The sequence below is a fragment of the Ambystoma mexicanum genome, chromosome 1q, assembly GCF_040938575.1.
Source record: "Ambystoma mexicanum isolate Mex_15411 chromosome 1q, UKY_AmexF1_1, whole genome shotgun sequence".
Classification (NCBI taxonomy): domain Eukaryota; kingdom Metazoa; phylum Chordata; class Amphibia; order Caudata; family Ambystomatidae; genus Ambystoma; species Ambystoma mexicanum.
In genome coordinates this window covers 833,531,083-833,546,462 of record NC_090922.1, presented here as the reverse complement: position 1 = coordinate 833,546,462, position 15,380 = coordinate 833,531,083, and the positions used below count along the sequence as shown (strand labels likewise).

The 15,380-nt window shown below is 44.9% G+C and overlaps 1 protein-coding gene across 1 annotated transcript in view; it reads left to right on the top strand.

Annotated features, from left to right (window-relative positions):
- The window catches only part of QSOX1 (quiescin sulfhydryl oxidase 1), a 735,474-nt gene that overhangs the window by 431,199 nt on the left and 288,895 nt on the right, over nucleotides 1-15,380 (top strand). Inside the window, exon 6 of the mRNA XM_069641454.1 lies at nucleotides 7,088-7,233. Coding sequence (XP_069497555.1) covers nucleotides 7,088-7,233 — 146 coding nt within the window. The remainder of the gene's footprint in view (nucleotides 1-7,087; nucleotides 7,234-15,380) is intronic.

Genomic DNA, 15,380 nt, shown 5'->3' with positions numbered 1-15,380 from the left:
AAGCCCACAGACAACCAGAGGTCATAGTAAGAACCATGAGGTCCGGGTAGCAGGGGTGTTTGGTGGGAACACTGAAGGGCAGAAGAGTTGCAAAGAACGGGTCTAGGACCCACACAGAATAGAGAACTGCCGCCAAAGTCATCTTCATAGTTGCAGTACCTGGCAAGATAGTGAACCAGGTCTGCAGCTTCAAGAGAGGAGAATGTCATGTGTCTGGGACCCGCACCCTTGTACGAAGATTAACCCAAGTCATCTTCATAGTCACAGTACCTGGCAAGGCAGTGAACCAGGTGGTCTGTAAACATTGCAAGAAAGGCCAGGGGGACAGAGTCATTGGGCCTCATTAAGGGTCCGGCAGTAACTGTGCCGGTTGGCACTGGACCTGTAAATATGTACTGGCGCCTGACTTCCTGGTAACACCAGGGGATTACAACCCCGGCAGACCGGCAAGTCAGGCGGTGGCAAATTTAAGTCCCCATTTCCATAGTCCTATGGGACTCTATGGGAATGGGGACCACGGAAGCATCGGCACACTTATGAGGCCCATTCTCTTGGCATTGCGAGAAGCATAGCAAAAACTAGGGGAAGGGAGTCATTCCCCCTGGTGTTTGTGAGCATTGTGATAAAAGCCAAAAGAAGGGAGTCATTCTCTTGGGCTCAAGGTTTTTGAGTTGGAACATTTGATTTATTTGTAAACATTGTGAGATGCCTGAGTGAGACGAGACCAAGAGGAGGGAGGCCGCCTCTTGGTACCAAGGATTTGAGTCAGAACTTTGCTTTATTTTTGAATTGAGACTTCCTTTAATCTGGAACTTTGTGTGCTGCATTTGAAAAGAACTGCAACCTGGGGAAGGGAGTCTCTGCCTCAGGAAATGGTCCCTTTGGTCTACTGGCATGGCAGTCCACTCCACAGAAGAAGGGACCATTCTTCTGCAATAGAGAAGACTCGCCAACATTTTAGTTTAATTATAAGTGTAAGGGAAGGAAATAGGTTTTGACACAGGATAGTGGACTTTTGATTGTTGACATTCTGACACCTCCTTAATTTTCAGTTGAGGAAAGGAAACCCCTCTTAGTAATAGGGTGGTGTAGGGTTTTTCCTTTATTTTCTGCCAAAGTAAGTCTGCCGCTTGATCTTAGGGTGGAAAGTAAAATTGAGCCCTTAAAAAAAAAAAGCTCAAAACCTTGCTGTTTAAGACCCCTGCATCAGCTAACAACCTTTCCCAGATAATTTCTGGATTTGTTTATTTGTTGTATTTTGTCTTGTCCGCGCCATCATGCCCACGGGTTCATTGCTGCGCATTATAAATTAAAGTAAAAGTAAAGTTTAGCAATAATCATGCTGCCTATGTGCCAGTCTCCTCCTTCCACACCCTTACAGGAGTCTCTGCCCATGAGGTCCCGCTTTCTGCCACCCCTAGGGGGATTAGTGGGTAGCAGCCTCACCTCCCTAGCCTCAGAGGGAAGGGCTGCGCCCTGGGGAAAAGTGGTGAGATCCCGTGAATCATCACAAAAGATAAAACAACTTATGTCCAAGCTCTCTCCCTATTTCTAGATCTTTTGCTTTCCTTGGGACTGCTTCATTTCAACTGCCTTTTAATGCTCCTGCATTTCTTCCTCCATGGTTGGTGGTTAAACAGGCTTGTTGTCCACCTTGTATGATTTCTCTCTGAGTTGCCTCCAGTTCATCTACTCCAAATTACAGGGAAGATCCAAAGCACTTTCTTCCGTTGATTAGGTAGCAAATATTCTTGAAGACACTTGCATGGAAAGCCACCCCTCTAGCAACTTGCGCTTTGCTTTTTTAAGGGCTTTACATTTGGTTAGGGTTCCTCTGGCAAGATCTAAAATATATTGCTTTCATGGGATGAAATTACAAAGCATTTCTTATCAGACCTTCGTGATGTTTTCTTTTAATCTGTAGGGTGGATTCTTGTTGGCACATCTGGGTTGAACCCCTTTTTCTGTTAGAAGATATAGAAGAGCTAATGTTTGGTCCAATAATATCCAATCTGTTCTCTGTGAAGTACAAAACGTCCTTGAATAAATATTGCACAAAATCTTCATTGCATAGCTCAGGTGGGCCAATCTTTTTGCTTGTCAAGCAGCATTTGATAGTGTGATTCTCATAGATTTACCCAGATGGTCTCTTCTACGTGTTGATTAGCATATTGAGGTCTTGATATCATCAACTCTTCTCCCAGTCGCCACAAGGCTTTTGTTCAGTTGAGCAATGAAGGTGGAGTGTTATGTTTTGGTGGAGGCATTATACTTCAGCTCTCTTGTCCTAGCCAGAATATCAGTATTTCTGGCAGCATACCGTAGGAAAGGCATGGCATCAGTAGTAAGACGGATACAAGTGACCACAGTTCAAGCGTGTTTGTTGAACTTTAACAAGGGTGTGATGACACCTATCTAATCCTAAATCTACAGATGGGAGTAAGCTACGACCATCAAATAATAATGCAGTCCTAGTGGAGTCTCATCCAAATAAAAAGGCCTTTACTAAAAATAAACTATTGCCAATCCTTACCTCTAAATACAATTAGGGTATGGTTCGTGAAAAAGAAATGGGTTCACAAAATGATATGTACGGATGCTCACGCAGTTGGCCTCCCTTCCCCACGTTTTCAGCAAGGGACAAGGCGGTTTGCTTGAGTATAGCACATTCACTGGCTTCTTTGGCATGAGGACACAGTACCATTGCCAGCATCAGGGCTTTCTGTGCCCAAATCTCTTAAGTTATCAAAGTCGCTTGATGTAGAGGGCCTGATGTACAAAAAAAAAACATGAAGTTTCTTTCCTCTTACAAGCACTCCAGTTAGGTGATTCACTCTTCACCCTGGATCCTCTCAGATGAGCTTGGGTCCCTTTATACCACAATCGGAACTTTGTGTTGGGACAAGTCCGGTATACAGCTCGGGTGTTCTGTTTTCTCTTACTGAGCTGTCCGTGAGAAATTGTTTGTGTGGGGGGGTTGAGTTCTTAAGTATCCTACCTGGTAGGATGGGGAAAAGGGGTTACTGGGAAGGGAATACCGTGTCTCACCATCTGGTGTCCCGCTCTCCGAAGACCCCCCATCCAGGTGGTTCTCCGGCATCTGTCCTCCCCCAAAAGCGATGGCCGTGTCCTGCCCACCTGGATGACAGATCCTCTGGGACTAGTGGGTGAGACACCCTCTGGTTTCTCGCAATACTTTGGGGCTATATTCACCTGGGTAGGGCACTCACCACCACAATTTACTTTCTCTGATTTTCTGCCTGCACGATGCCTTTGTTTCCAGCCTTGTGACCTTTGGACTTAAGCATACCCATGACTGTTGACCACCCCCTGATGCAACCCATCTCCCCCAAGCAGTTCTCGCCAGCCAGATGATGACCCTTACACTGCAGACACAGGCAGTTTCCTCTGTAGTCACCCTTGTATAGGTCGGAGACTCGAATGTTCATATTCTACAGAACTGGGAAATGTTACTCATGACAAACCTACACAGCCTCCCAACCCTCCTTCCACTCTGGTCCTAAGTGCAGCTTGTCAAGTTTCCACTGCAGCACCCACCATCTTGGATAGACTGTATTCACTGCCTAAGGGCACCTGACCTCAGCAGAGGTCAAGGCCATTGATGATGCTGCAAGCAATCTCAATCCCATAGATGCAGCCCCCATCTTGTGAAGGCCAGCAGGTAAGGACTGCAGAGTGCCACATAACAGAGACTGGATTACCACGCCTCGGATTGCTGCTGACCGTGCCAGAGTGAACACCCTCTTCACATTAGGCCTCATGTTGGATAGAGGGAGGAAGCTAGCTGCCTCCCTTGGCTGTCCATTGAAGCAGGAATACCAGCTGCTGACTCTGAGGCATAATGTGGACCCAACAGGGCCTTATTAGCAGAAACACTAAAGCAGTCTTCAGTAGGACATCTAGACTCTGGGTCAGGCAGTTGCCCGTGCCTCCGCTGCCGGCTGGCTATCATTCATATCCTCAACTAGACGTCATTGCCTGCCCCCCGCCTACTGTGGGATCTCGGGATTGCCACCTTTTGAGGTGTACCCACTGATGCTTCACCAAAGTTTCGGAACCAGAATGGCCCCCTGGCCCACTAATGCAGGCAGGGACTACATGAAAGAGATGACGACTCCTCCATGACTCAAATGCCTCATGTGGTTCTAACTTGCTGTCTATCATGCAGCGTGGCAACCATCTTAGAGGTGAGAACTCTGGAAGACTGTCCCCACCTACTGAGCAGCGATGCTCCAAATGTGACAACAAAAAACGGAGACAGTTCATCTCAATTTATTGGTCATGTCCTTTCTTTTGTCTCTTTACGTGAAAGGGTTTTTTAATAACCTTTCTCTGTCCTGTTGTGATGTACAAAAGTACTCTTAAAAAAATCTCGTAACTGAAAATAATGTCATTCCTCACCAGTTGGATTCTTGTTTTATGCAAATATAAAATGCGCCCAATTCTAAATGTTGGGCTAATTCAATGAAGCCTGGAATTGAGATGTGGTGAACCAGGAGTCAGACTTGAGGACATCACTTCAAGGGTGTTTGTTAAACTTAAAAGAAAAAAGGCCTATCTGTGCCTATTTTTAAGAGGGATTTCCTTTCCTGTCAACTAAACTAAAGGTGCTTGTCTTTAATCAAAACAAAAATAGCCCTCTGTCCAAAACCTAACTATATGGCCATACCACTTTAAGAAAAAAATAAAAATAAGCCAGAGCAATATACCCTCTGCGCCAGCTTCTTTAGACCAATCTTGTTCTGGCCTCTCATCGTTTTCCCTGAATCTGTCACTTTTCCATTGTTCGTTGTTGACAGTTCATCAAAGAAACATTCCCAAGTCTTTTTTTATGTTCCTGTTGTGTTTCTCATTAGTGCATGGTAATCTTTTTCACAGCCCCAGCACACAAAGAAACGAAACGTTTCACGCTGAAAGGCAATAATTCACATAACACACTTGGCTAAATTGTAAAGAATTGCTCTTTATGGCCGTTTATTCACAAATCAGCATACATAAAAAGACTACATTCAGTAAAAATTATCCATGAATGTTTAAAATACTTCACTGTTTAAAGCAGCAGCCGCAGAACTCCTCATCTCGCCAGAACTGCACTGGAAAGCCGCAAACCGTGCAGGGAAAGCTTTGTGCTTAACTGGCACAGAAAACAGTGCATCCACTCTTTCTCTGAAGCTTTCTCTGTCTGCCTAATATGGTGCTCTCCGTTTTAAACCTTCCACAAATGCAGGATGGCATTTTCCAGGAAGTTCTGACTCTCAACCTGTTGCCAATTCCGATGGATCTTCGGCCAAAATGACCTATGGTAACCTCAAGAGGTAAACTCTTCCCTTTCTCATGAAAGTGTGAAAAACAGCATAGCTTTCCTTTGGCTCTACAATGTTTTCAGACACCAGTTGGCATATTCATCCAAAACAGTCCTTGAAGCAATGAAGACTAACATAGGCGAGAAAAACATGGTTTTCTAGTAATTCAAGGTTCACATTAAAATGCAGTTTTCACTGAGCCTTGAGGAACATGTCCATTATGGCTGTAAGTGCACCCAGAATGTATTTCACATCGACACCATGTGTTTTAGTCAAAAGCATTATAATTCAAAAACATTACAGTTCCTCTATGAAAGGTTAGTCTTTACAGAAATCAAATGTCTCAAGTTCTTTAAATGGAGGGATGATTCCACCAATTGGGTTACTCTTTCTACTGGTTTTATACAAAGGAAGCCGCCAAGTTCCCCTTGTTCCTGCTCCTGCTTTCACTGATGTGACCCATGTTCCCTTTTGCTTATTAGTTGCAAAGTTCCACTTTTCTCGATGGGGCTCTCCAGACTCCTCTGCCTTTATTAGCTTTTGGGGCTTCTCCCGGAGGGTCTGACCGACATGTGGGTTTATTCTGCTTGCTTTTCTTTCCTCTTTCTGGCTCTGTTTGGATCGCCTCCATCCATCCTGGGCAACCTAGGTACCTTCACCGCCTTTGGGCGTGCTCCAGTAGAGTGGCATCTCAGCTGGGGCTTTGTTGTTGTTCTCTCTCTTCGGTGTCTCTGTCAGATTAGTGTTCGGTTACCTTATTCTGCCCCTCTTCGCACTTTCTTTGATTCTCGGACTGAGAACGGAGGATTTTTTCCTCAGTCACTCTCTGGTCTCTGCGTTTGTTCACAGGTCCCAGATCCACCTCGGTGTGGTTACTGCACCAGGTAAGACAGTGTTTCTCCCATCTTTGCCTCTGTGATATTGCACCTCTCTATGCCCGACTCCCAGTGTCTCTCTTCTGCATCTTGGTCTCTCCACACCACCACTAGCTCCGCGATGCAGTGCGACTACGCCCCTTCAGAACGTTGTCACATCAGAGGATTGCCTATGCATAGGATTTCTCTTTCCCATTCAAGGTTTGTTGTCTCTTTATTCTCGCTGCAGTACTTCCAAGGGGCGTGTTGTTCCCCATGAGCTGCTGGGTTCGTGGGGATTCCAGCATTACCCCAAACCAAAGTTATGCAAGTATGTTTTGGATTCCACTCAACAGATCATCAGTCTCTTCTACTCCCATAAAGGAAGACCAGGGTATTTCTTATAGGGAGTTCCTGATAGGAATGGGAGTTCATGTCCACTCCAGGGTAGTCACTCCCAGTGAGGTTCTGCTTTCCCAAACTCCTAGGGGAGGGTTTTGCTGAGCGGCTCACCTCCCTAGCCTCCAAGGGAGGGGCTCCCCACTGGGAAGAAGGTACGAATTCCCTAGATTCATCACAGATGGCAAAATAGATAGTCATGGGATGTCTGTTTTTATTTCACCATGCTTAGAGGTTAACACTGGCTAGTACTGCTAGTATTCTGTTTGTTTGTACACGTAATACTAAGGGCGGGAGTAAAAAGTTCACTTTCAAAGTTACCCATTTCTCCTTAATCGGGATTAGATTAACATGGTCTTCTTCCTATCCAAATTCTTTTGTTAGATAATGTTGGGGTGCCTGTTAATCACAGACTCACTGATTATATGGGTTCCACCATACCCTGCATATAGTTTGAGTAATGCTGGCCTCTAGTCTTGTTCCTGATTCTGGGTTCTCTTTCCTTCTTAGGTGACTCTGGATATGCTGCAATTTGAGAACATCGCAGTTCGGCGGGTTTTGCCTGGTGAATCGTTGCAAATGCCGCACTTTGGCGTGAAATCATTTCCCTCTGCCTACCTGATCCAGAAAACAGGACCCATCACCCGCATCAGAGTGTAAGTATCGATCCTGCCATGCTTGTGTTGCTGCCACAGATGTCCACTGTGGTTATGGGGAGGAGGGGAGCGGGCCAGTTCTGCTTCAAACCACCTCGAAGGGAGGGACAGCAGTAATACTTTGTGTGCAATGAACACTGCTGCTGTGGGAAGAGTAACGCTGCTTCAGACTCATTGCCGGAGTAATAGCCATGCTGAATTCTGTTGCTGCAAGGGGTAACACTGCAAAACAATGTCACGTCATGGGGGACCACATCTCTATAGATTTTGTGTAGATGGATACACTTGCTATAGTTTGTATGCGTGACAACATTGTCACTAGAGAAGCAACAATGCTAGACATGGTGGGTGAGTAGCAGTACTGCTAACACAGTCCGTGCACATGGCCAAAAATGCTATTAATTGGGGGCGTGGCTAGAGGATGGTTCCTTTAGAAGAAACTGGCCTTGTGAGCCCTTTCACAGTCCTGCATCATTCGGGCTGTATCACTGGGGGAGATATAACCCAAACTGAATACAACATTAACAATGATTTCTGCCTGACATGACTGGCAAGCTGAAAATATAGATCTTTGTGTTGACGCGGGGTTCGAAATTGAGATTCAATGAGCAGGAGATACAACCAGCTCCTGGGTGTCGGGCATCACCCTATGGGCAGGAGCTACCGCAGGGGAACCAGGAGCTACCAGAGATGCTTTTTTTAAATTTGTGTCAATTTTTTATGGACTTTTGTGTTTAAAATGTTTGTTAGATGTGTTCTAATTCTTGTTCTTTATTAACATTCTCAAATACTCAGTTAAGGTGACATTGACATGTTTAGAAGATAACAGCTGGCCCTAGGAGCCAAAAGTAGCTCCTGGTAGCTGTTGGTTTCAAACTAACCAAGCTCTACTATGCAAGAAGCAGGAGTGAATTAGCTCCCAGCTCCCCTCAATGTCGAACCTTGTTGACTGCACAGCTGAAGTGATTGGAATGAAGAGGTTTTAATAGCCCCCAGCGAAACAAAGGGAGGAGGCAGAACCAGGACAGAATGCGTGTCTGCTGTCACTTGGTTTTAGACCCCACAAGAAACTCTCTCCGTCCCCCCTTGTCAGAAGAAATGCAAGGAGTAGTGCATGGGGTGTGGAAGCTGCAGTGTGTGGAGGGAGAGTGGAGAGCATACATCAGCAGCAGATCCTGGTCTGGCTGGTGGGTAAATATTGACTTTAGTGTTATCATGCAGTGGACTGCTGACGTGCCAGAGGTCTGCCCACTCCCAAAAGTACTGCATTTAAAGTTTGGAGGCCCCTAACAGCATAGCTTCCTGTCAGGGAGGGGCTTGACTCTTTAAGTGGTGTGGTCATAAGGCAGAGTGACTGCCCATCGTTCCCATACACAGATGTCAGTGGAATTGCAGGGACACTTGTTAACAAACATGGGTATTGGATGGACATGGAAAAGGTCAGCATTCTCTCACATGGGCCGTCTGAGGTGCCCTTAATTGCCAGTGTGGGTGCATTAAGTTTAAGTTTCCGTCTCACAGTACCTGGGACAGAGGACATTGCTGCCGCTGCAGGCACATGAAGGCTGCTTTGTTGAGTGGTGGATTGTTCTAGAGCACATCTAGTGCCTGAAAGTCCTTAAACTCACTGACTGCATTGAAGGGCGGAAGTCGACAAGGGACCGGAGCTTCACCACTCCATAGTGTAAACAGCCAGAAGGCCTGCATGGCTCACCCAGAAGTGGGCCCAGGCCTGGAGTGCTGGAATGGCCGCACCGTCTCAATCAACTGTTGGCGTTCGAAACCAACCCTGGAAGCAACACTGTTTGGAAGGGCCATGGACTAAGGCACCCTTAGAAAGTTCTACTCCTGGCATTGCAGATTGAGAATTGGTAGGAAGAAAGATGCCTGCCTGTTGTGATCCTCAAGAGTCAGTGGCCAGCGTCTGTGGTGGAAATTGGGTGAAATGTCAAGCCAATAAAGAGCAAACGCCCATAAAAACAGAGGTGACTCTAATGAAGACTTTCCTCGAGTTATCGGTTGAGAACGCTGTCCAAGACTGTCGGAAGAAGCAATGGGCAAAGACAAATTGGCATAAGTGCAGTAGACCAAAATTGACAAATTTAATAGGGTGGCTTCAGACAACAGGGTTGGTGGAACACTCCGGACCCAATCGTGAGAGGAGCCCTTCAACGCTTGGCGAGTTGGGAATCCTAAGGAACCTTCCATGATGGCACTGTTACACGCAGTCCAAGAATCTAGACTGGCCTTTGAGGTTGGCATTGTTTTCACACCAATACAGGAATATCTATGAGCAGTCCAGGGGGGAGGGGTGAATGGCAGAACTGGAAGAGACTGTTACAGAGCTCAAAACACAGGTTGACGCACTCAAAACCACTCCAAGATGCTTGGAGGGTATGGCTGTAGCTGGCAAAGGTAGATGCAGGTGACCTAATATTCAGCTAGTGGGCCTACCGGAGAAGGAAGGACACAGACATTTGAAAAATGGACCCAGGAAGCACTACAGCCCTGGGGCCTCTTAATCTTTTCTCTTGAAAGTCACATAGGGTCTCTGCATGCCAACATCCCCAGGAGCACTTTAGAGCAGCAGTTCCCATATTGTTCAATTTCAGAGATAGTAACATGAGCCATCAATGGGAAAGGAGAATGGGTGTGATCAAACTTGGCAATGCCTCACCAGGGCATCTTTGCATCAGGCCATGCAGGAGGCTGCCTGACGTGCCAGGCTCTAGGGGGCGCCTGTCCAACTCCTCCAAAAGGGCTCCAACACCACCATGATGCTTGACGCTGCAATGCTGCATTATTGAATTTTATTGTGCTAAGGTTGAGTACACTACTTTACTACCTATGTAAAATTCTTTAGCTGGCTGGGCTTTTCAGTCAGCTCCTACTTCGGCTGGACAGCAGGGACCGGCGACTCTAAAGAGCTTAATTGCCATCAGGCTCGGAGGATCAAGACCCAGGCACAGGAGCAGCAGTTCCAGTCAGGGCAGGACTCGAGAGGAGGCCAAGTCCCAGTGAAGCCATCTGCCAAGAGTGACACTAGCTGCAGCTGATGTAATTGGAAATGCACAATACAGTGTTCATTGATTGGGTAAGATTTTGTTTGCACCCCACAATCCCTCTTGTCCATATAAACATAAAATATAACCCTATAAACCATACTACCACTGGGCTTCAATTCCAAACGTTGCAGACTGCAAGTGCATTGGTAGCATTGGTAACGTAATCATACAGCAAATTCAGACTGTGGTCTGCAGATCTCTCCCCTTGTGTTGTGTCGGATGCTGGTCTTTTGGTCCTGTCTGCCTGGTATGAAATAAAGACAAGTGGTGTATGCAAAGCTATTCATGCTTCGGTAATGTAAGTGTGTGACATCACTGAAAATAAGTCAAAAGGTAAGAGCAGGAGGTCACACGATGAATACACAATTTATTCGAATTGTAATTGACTCGGGAAGGTGTAAGGAGGAGAGCAGGCTTGGTCAGGTATTTAATTTTATAATCCTATTTTATTATCAAAATGCACAATAGAATAAAAATCATTCACACAGTAACATCATAAAATGTATATAAACATTGAAAAATTCTAAAAGCAAACCTATAAATCACAGCTGAACAGAATTCATTTCCATCTTCATATCTGAAGCAGTGCACAATGATCAATATAAAGGTGCTAACATAAAGTGCTTAGTGCCAACTACGAGTATCTTGACCATAATTGCAAGATATCATCTTGAGCGTAGTTTCAATGACAAAATTAATCTAGTTCAATCTAAAGAACTGATAGTAGTCTTTCTCAGGGCACAACAAGGTAACATCTAATGTTAGACAAACCACAAGAGAAAATATTTATTTGCATACAAATGTGGGTAGACATATTGGTCCTGTATTATCACATTGAATGTAGTAATTTCTGACTTGATTGGACCTGAACCTCTGTAAAGATACCAAACAAGTAAAAAGACAGAAAGAAAAAAAATATAAAAATAGAGAGCAACCTGACGGAGCCTAAAGGCTCCCAACACCAATTAGAGTTCAATTATAAGGACTGCCAACATCAAGTAGACAATGTTCACCATGATGGGTCCATAAAGGGTGCAGAGATCAATTGCTTCATTCTCGCAGCCCAATAAGACACAGATGATAAATAATTCATCTGTGGAGACAAAATATGGGGACTGGGATTAGAAAATATCCCTAGTTCTAGCCAAGTACCGGGAGAGCATGAGTGGAGGCAGGCAGCGGGTTACATAAACAGACAAACTAACCTTCCAAGGGGCCCCAGCTGAAATATTCCAATGGGTCATGTTCCCAAACAAATATCTGCCGGGTGTTCCATACAGATCAATTCAGAAACCATGTAATGCAGCGATGGGGCACCCAAAATATGCGCCTATGTGAGAGGCGAATACAAAAGGAGTTTTAGAAAGACATTTTTTAGAAAAACTTTTCAAGAGACGTGCATCTGTATAACTGGATAGCGCATGTTGCAACGGCCAATGAAGAACTAGCCGTGCCTGAAGCTTGTATCAAGTGTAATTTGCCAGTTGATTGAATCTGCTAAAACTCGAGCAGTAAATTCTGAGCAACAGGGATCGCGAGATGTATGACCAAAAATAGGGTCAAAGATCTGAGCATGGATGTCAAGCTACACAGTATAAATTGGCATCAAAAGAAAATACCAAGCGTATAGATATCCCTGAAGTAAACAAACGTGCTTGCAGAAAGCAGAATCTGCACATAGGGTCACTCACAAAAGATCACCAACGGATAAATATTTGCAAGCGAAAAGGCAGCAAACTGCCGCGGACCAAAAGTAGAAAGGAAGCAACCGCTTACTGTACTTGGCACAGGAACGCTAGCAAGACAATGGAAGGAAACTCGTTTTTAGTGTTCGGATGGATGTCGCTAATTATTCAATAGATGTCGTCTATGAGGAACAAGACGCACAACGTATATACGCTCGGTCCTCAGCAACGCAAAACTGTAGATAAAAAAAAAAAAATAGGACTGCATCCCGGAATGGATTATGGCACTGAGATGAACGATGGTGCTACATAACGTCCACAGATTTAGTCAGAACAAGTATTGAATAAAAAGAAAAAAGGTATTTTAACAAAACTTCATATGAATAATAAATCACATAAACCCTGAACAGTAAAGAAAAATTAGACTGAAGTTGTCAATGGTAATCTAAAATAAAATGGATTAATGGAAAGACTACATTTTTAAAAGAGCACAAAGAAATAACAAATGAATAGAGTATATCGTAGTAATAACCAATTTAAAGGAAGAAGCACAACCTGGGCGATACTGCAACATGGTATATCACTGAAAATAAGGACATCCCTTTAGCCAGGATTGTGCTCAGGAAATACACAATCCAGTGTTTGAAAGGGGAAGATCTAGGTTGTATCCCACAATCCCTCCCCTCCATAAGAGCATAAAATATGACAGTGTGTATTTCGTACTGCCAGTGCCACTAGCACTGGGCTTCCATTCCAAACGGTGCATTGGTATCGTAATCACACAGCAAATTAAGCATTGGCAGGGGCTGAAGTTGCACATGCATATCTCTAACCTTGTATACTGTGGAACGTTGGTTCTTCGGTCCTGGCAGGCTGCCACTCACTCACCCTTTCGTCCTACTTCACCTCACTCGCCCGACAAACTGTTCCTGTGCCCCTGTAACCAAACCAACTGAGCTGAGAATTTACTGCAGGAATAGCCAGTAGTAGGTAGGTTTATGTCCTGGGGGTTATCTTGACAGGACAATGTTTGGAATGTCAAAATTAACTCGCAGGATTAAAAGCACTACGTTAGTACCCTAAAGCAGGGTTTTGCTTGATTCTTGTAGCACAGGCAGGCACAGCTTTGCATACATCAGGACGTACCACAAGCAGTGATAAACAACCTACATTCATTATTGTCCTTTGAGGTATGCAATATTCTACCGAGCTAAACTCAGCCTTGCCCCTTCCCAGCCTGGCTCTCTTGTTTCAGTTACAGTTTTACCAGCAAGTGAGATGATAGTGTAACACTTGTCTCCTGCAGTGAGTACGTTATAGATTCTGCTAGCACTCTACAAGGAGAGTCATATTATCTAGGTGCTGTAATGTTATCCTACCACAGCGGGACAAGGACATGGAACAGAACAGAGGTACTTTTGATATCTTCCTCATCAGAGAGATCATCTGTCCTATGCATGTAATTTAAACAGTAATTTTTAAATCCCATTCCAGTGGCGTGATAGAAAGGCCCAGTGTAGATGTTCATTAGTACAGCAGGTAAATGGGCCCCCGGTGGCATCACGCAGGCGAGTGAGTCATCCCCCCTCTCCCAAGTGAAAGCACCTCGTTCTGTGCCAAGATTTATTTCAGGTAGGCCAGATCTGAACTCAGGACAGGAGACTGGCCTCTGGGTCATGCCACTGCTCTAGATATTAAGCTTTTAAGATCACTGCGGAAGAGGGTGGTGAACTGTGGCTTCTGAGGCCTCTGTAGTTTACATGGGTGGTGAATGAATGCTGAAAGACTCTGTACCTAGCGAAGGCCACTGTACTCTAGTACAGGCATGGCATCCATGCCTTTCAGCTTTTTCAAACGAAAGAGGTCTCGAGCCTCAGGGGGCCCCCCAGCAACTGCCCCAGGTTGCCGGTCAGCAGTCTTGCAATATATTAATTTGTCATGCTGCGTTTTCTCTTCCCACAGGATATACAGAAGTGTTATAACCTCAGTGCCTTCTAACACTGGTTCCTCCACATCAGCCATTTGCTGACAAAGAAGGGGTTAGAGCTCTTGAGTGGGCATTGTGTGCTTAAGCTCCCTGGCGGCTGACCATCATGATAATTGGCGACTATTAACCTTATCTTTGTCACCGTTGTAATGTATGCACCCCATGGGTGCTGCAGACTGTTTTCACCCTAAGCAGGGGGCCCACAACCATCATGTTGAAATGGGCCCCCACAAATCTTCAGCAAGGCCTGCTTGAGTAGAGTAGTCGCCAATCTACAGTGTGGGTGCCTCTATTTTATAATGGGTTGACTACACCTTGTACAAGAGCAGGGTGACCGGTAGGGAAGGTTCACACATACAGTAATGTGTTGTTTTATATAGAGCTTTTACCCATATACAGGTTCACCCAACCAAAGTTGGTACTCTAAAAAGCTGAGGTATACATGAAACAAAATACCATGAAGGAGACTTTTTTTTAATAGCATGCACCATGCAGGCCAACATATCTATTCCAGTCAAGGGATGATAGGTCAGTCCTCCTTTTAACTTTGCATTCTGGTACTTGTAGTCCTGGATTTCCGATTATAAATCCAGGATTACTAGTCCCAGAATGCAAAAATAAATCCAGGACTGGGCTAGCATCTCCCTAATAGAAAGGATAATGTTGGCCCAATATGAACTGAATAACTTCTAGGCTCTTCAAACGTTGACCGATAAATCACAGCGCTATGCAGTGAAGCTGGAATTTGAGAACATTCTGTAACTTAGGCCCTTAAGCACATGTTCTCATGTCTAATTGTTAGACGTGGGCTTATGCTTGGAATTTGCAATGTCAAAGTCAAGAAAAGTTACTTTTTGGACACATAACACAAGTGACATTCTAGCACTGTCACTTAGCATCGCATGTATGCATTTTGTATTACATTTCCATCCAGGTCTTTATTGAGCGCCCCAATAACATCTGTAACATACCATTTTTGTTGTCATATTTTTTGGGAGGGGGGGCGCCAACAATTTTCCCGCCTGGGGTGCAATCTGGTCTAACACCGGCCCTGCGCCTCATTCTCAGTCTTTGAGGATTATGCAGTAAATGTGCATCAGTCGAAGATCATTCAAGGAAGTAAAAACACGAGTGCAGGTAGATAACAGCAAATACATGCTGGTCTTTCTGGCGACGTGTGAAGTGCTGCATGAAGGGAAATCTTGTTTTTTTCACAAACCCACAGAATGTGTAGGACTGACTGGAAAAGGTGTGTAAAGTACGAGCCCCTGGATCAAGGGATGCTCTATTGTGGTTTACCATTATGACCCACACTACTATTAAGAACCAACAGCAGCATGAAAGTGTCAACCTGAGAGAATGGCAGGGTGGTAGTTGCTGAGGGACATTTAACATGCAGGATCAGCAGCT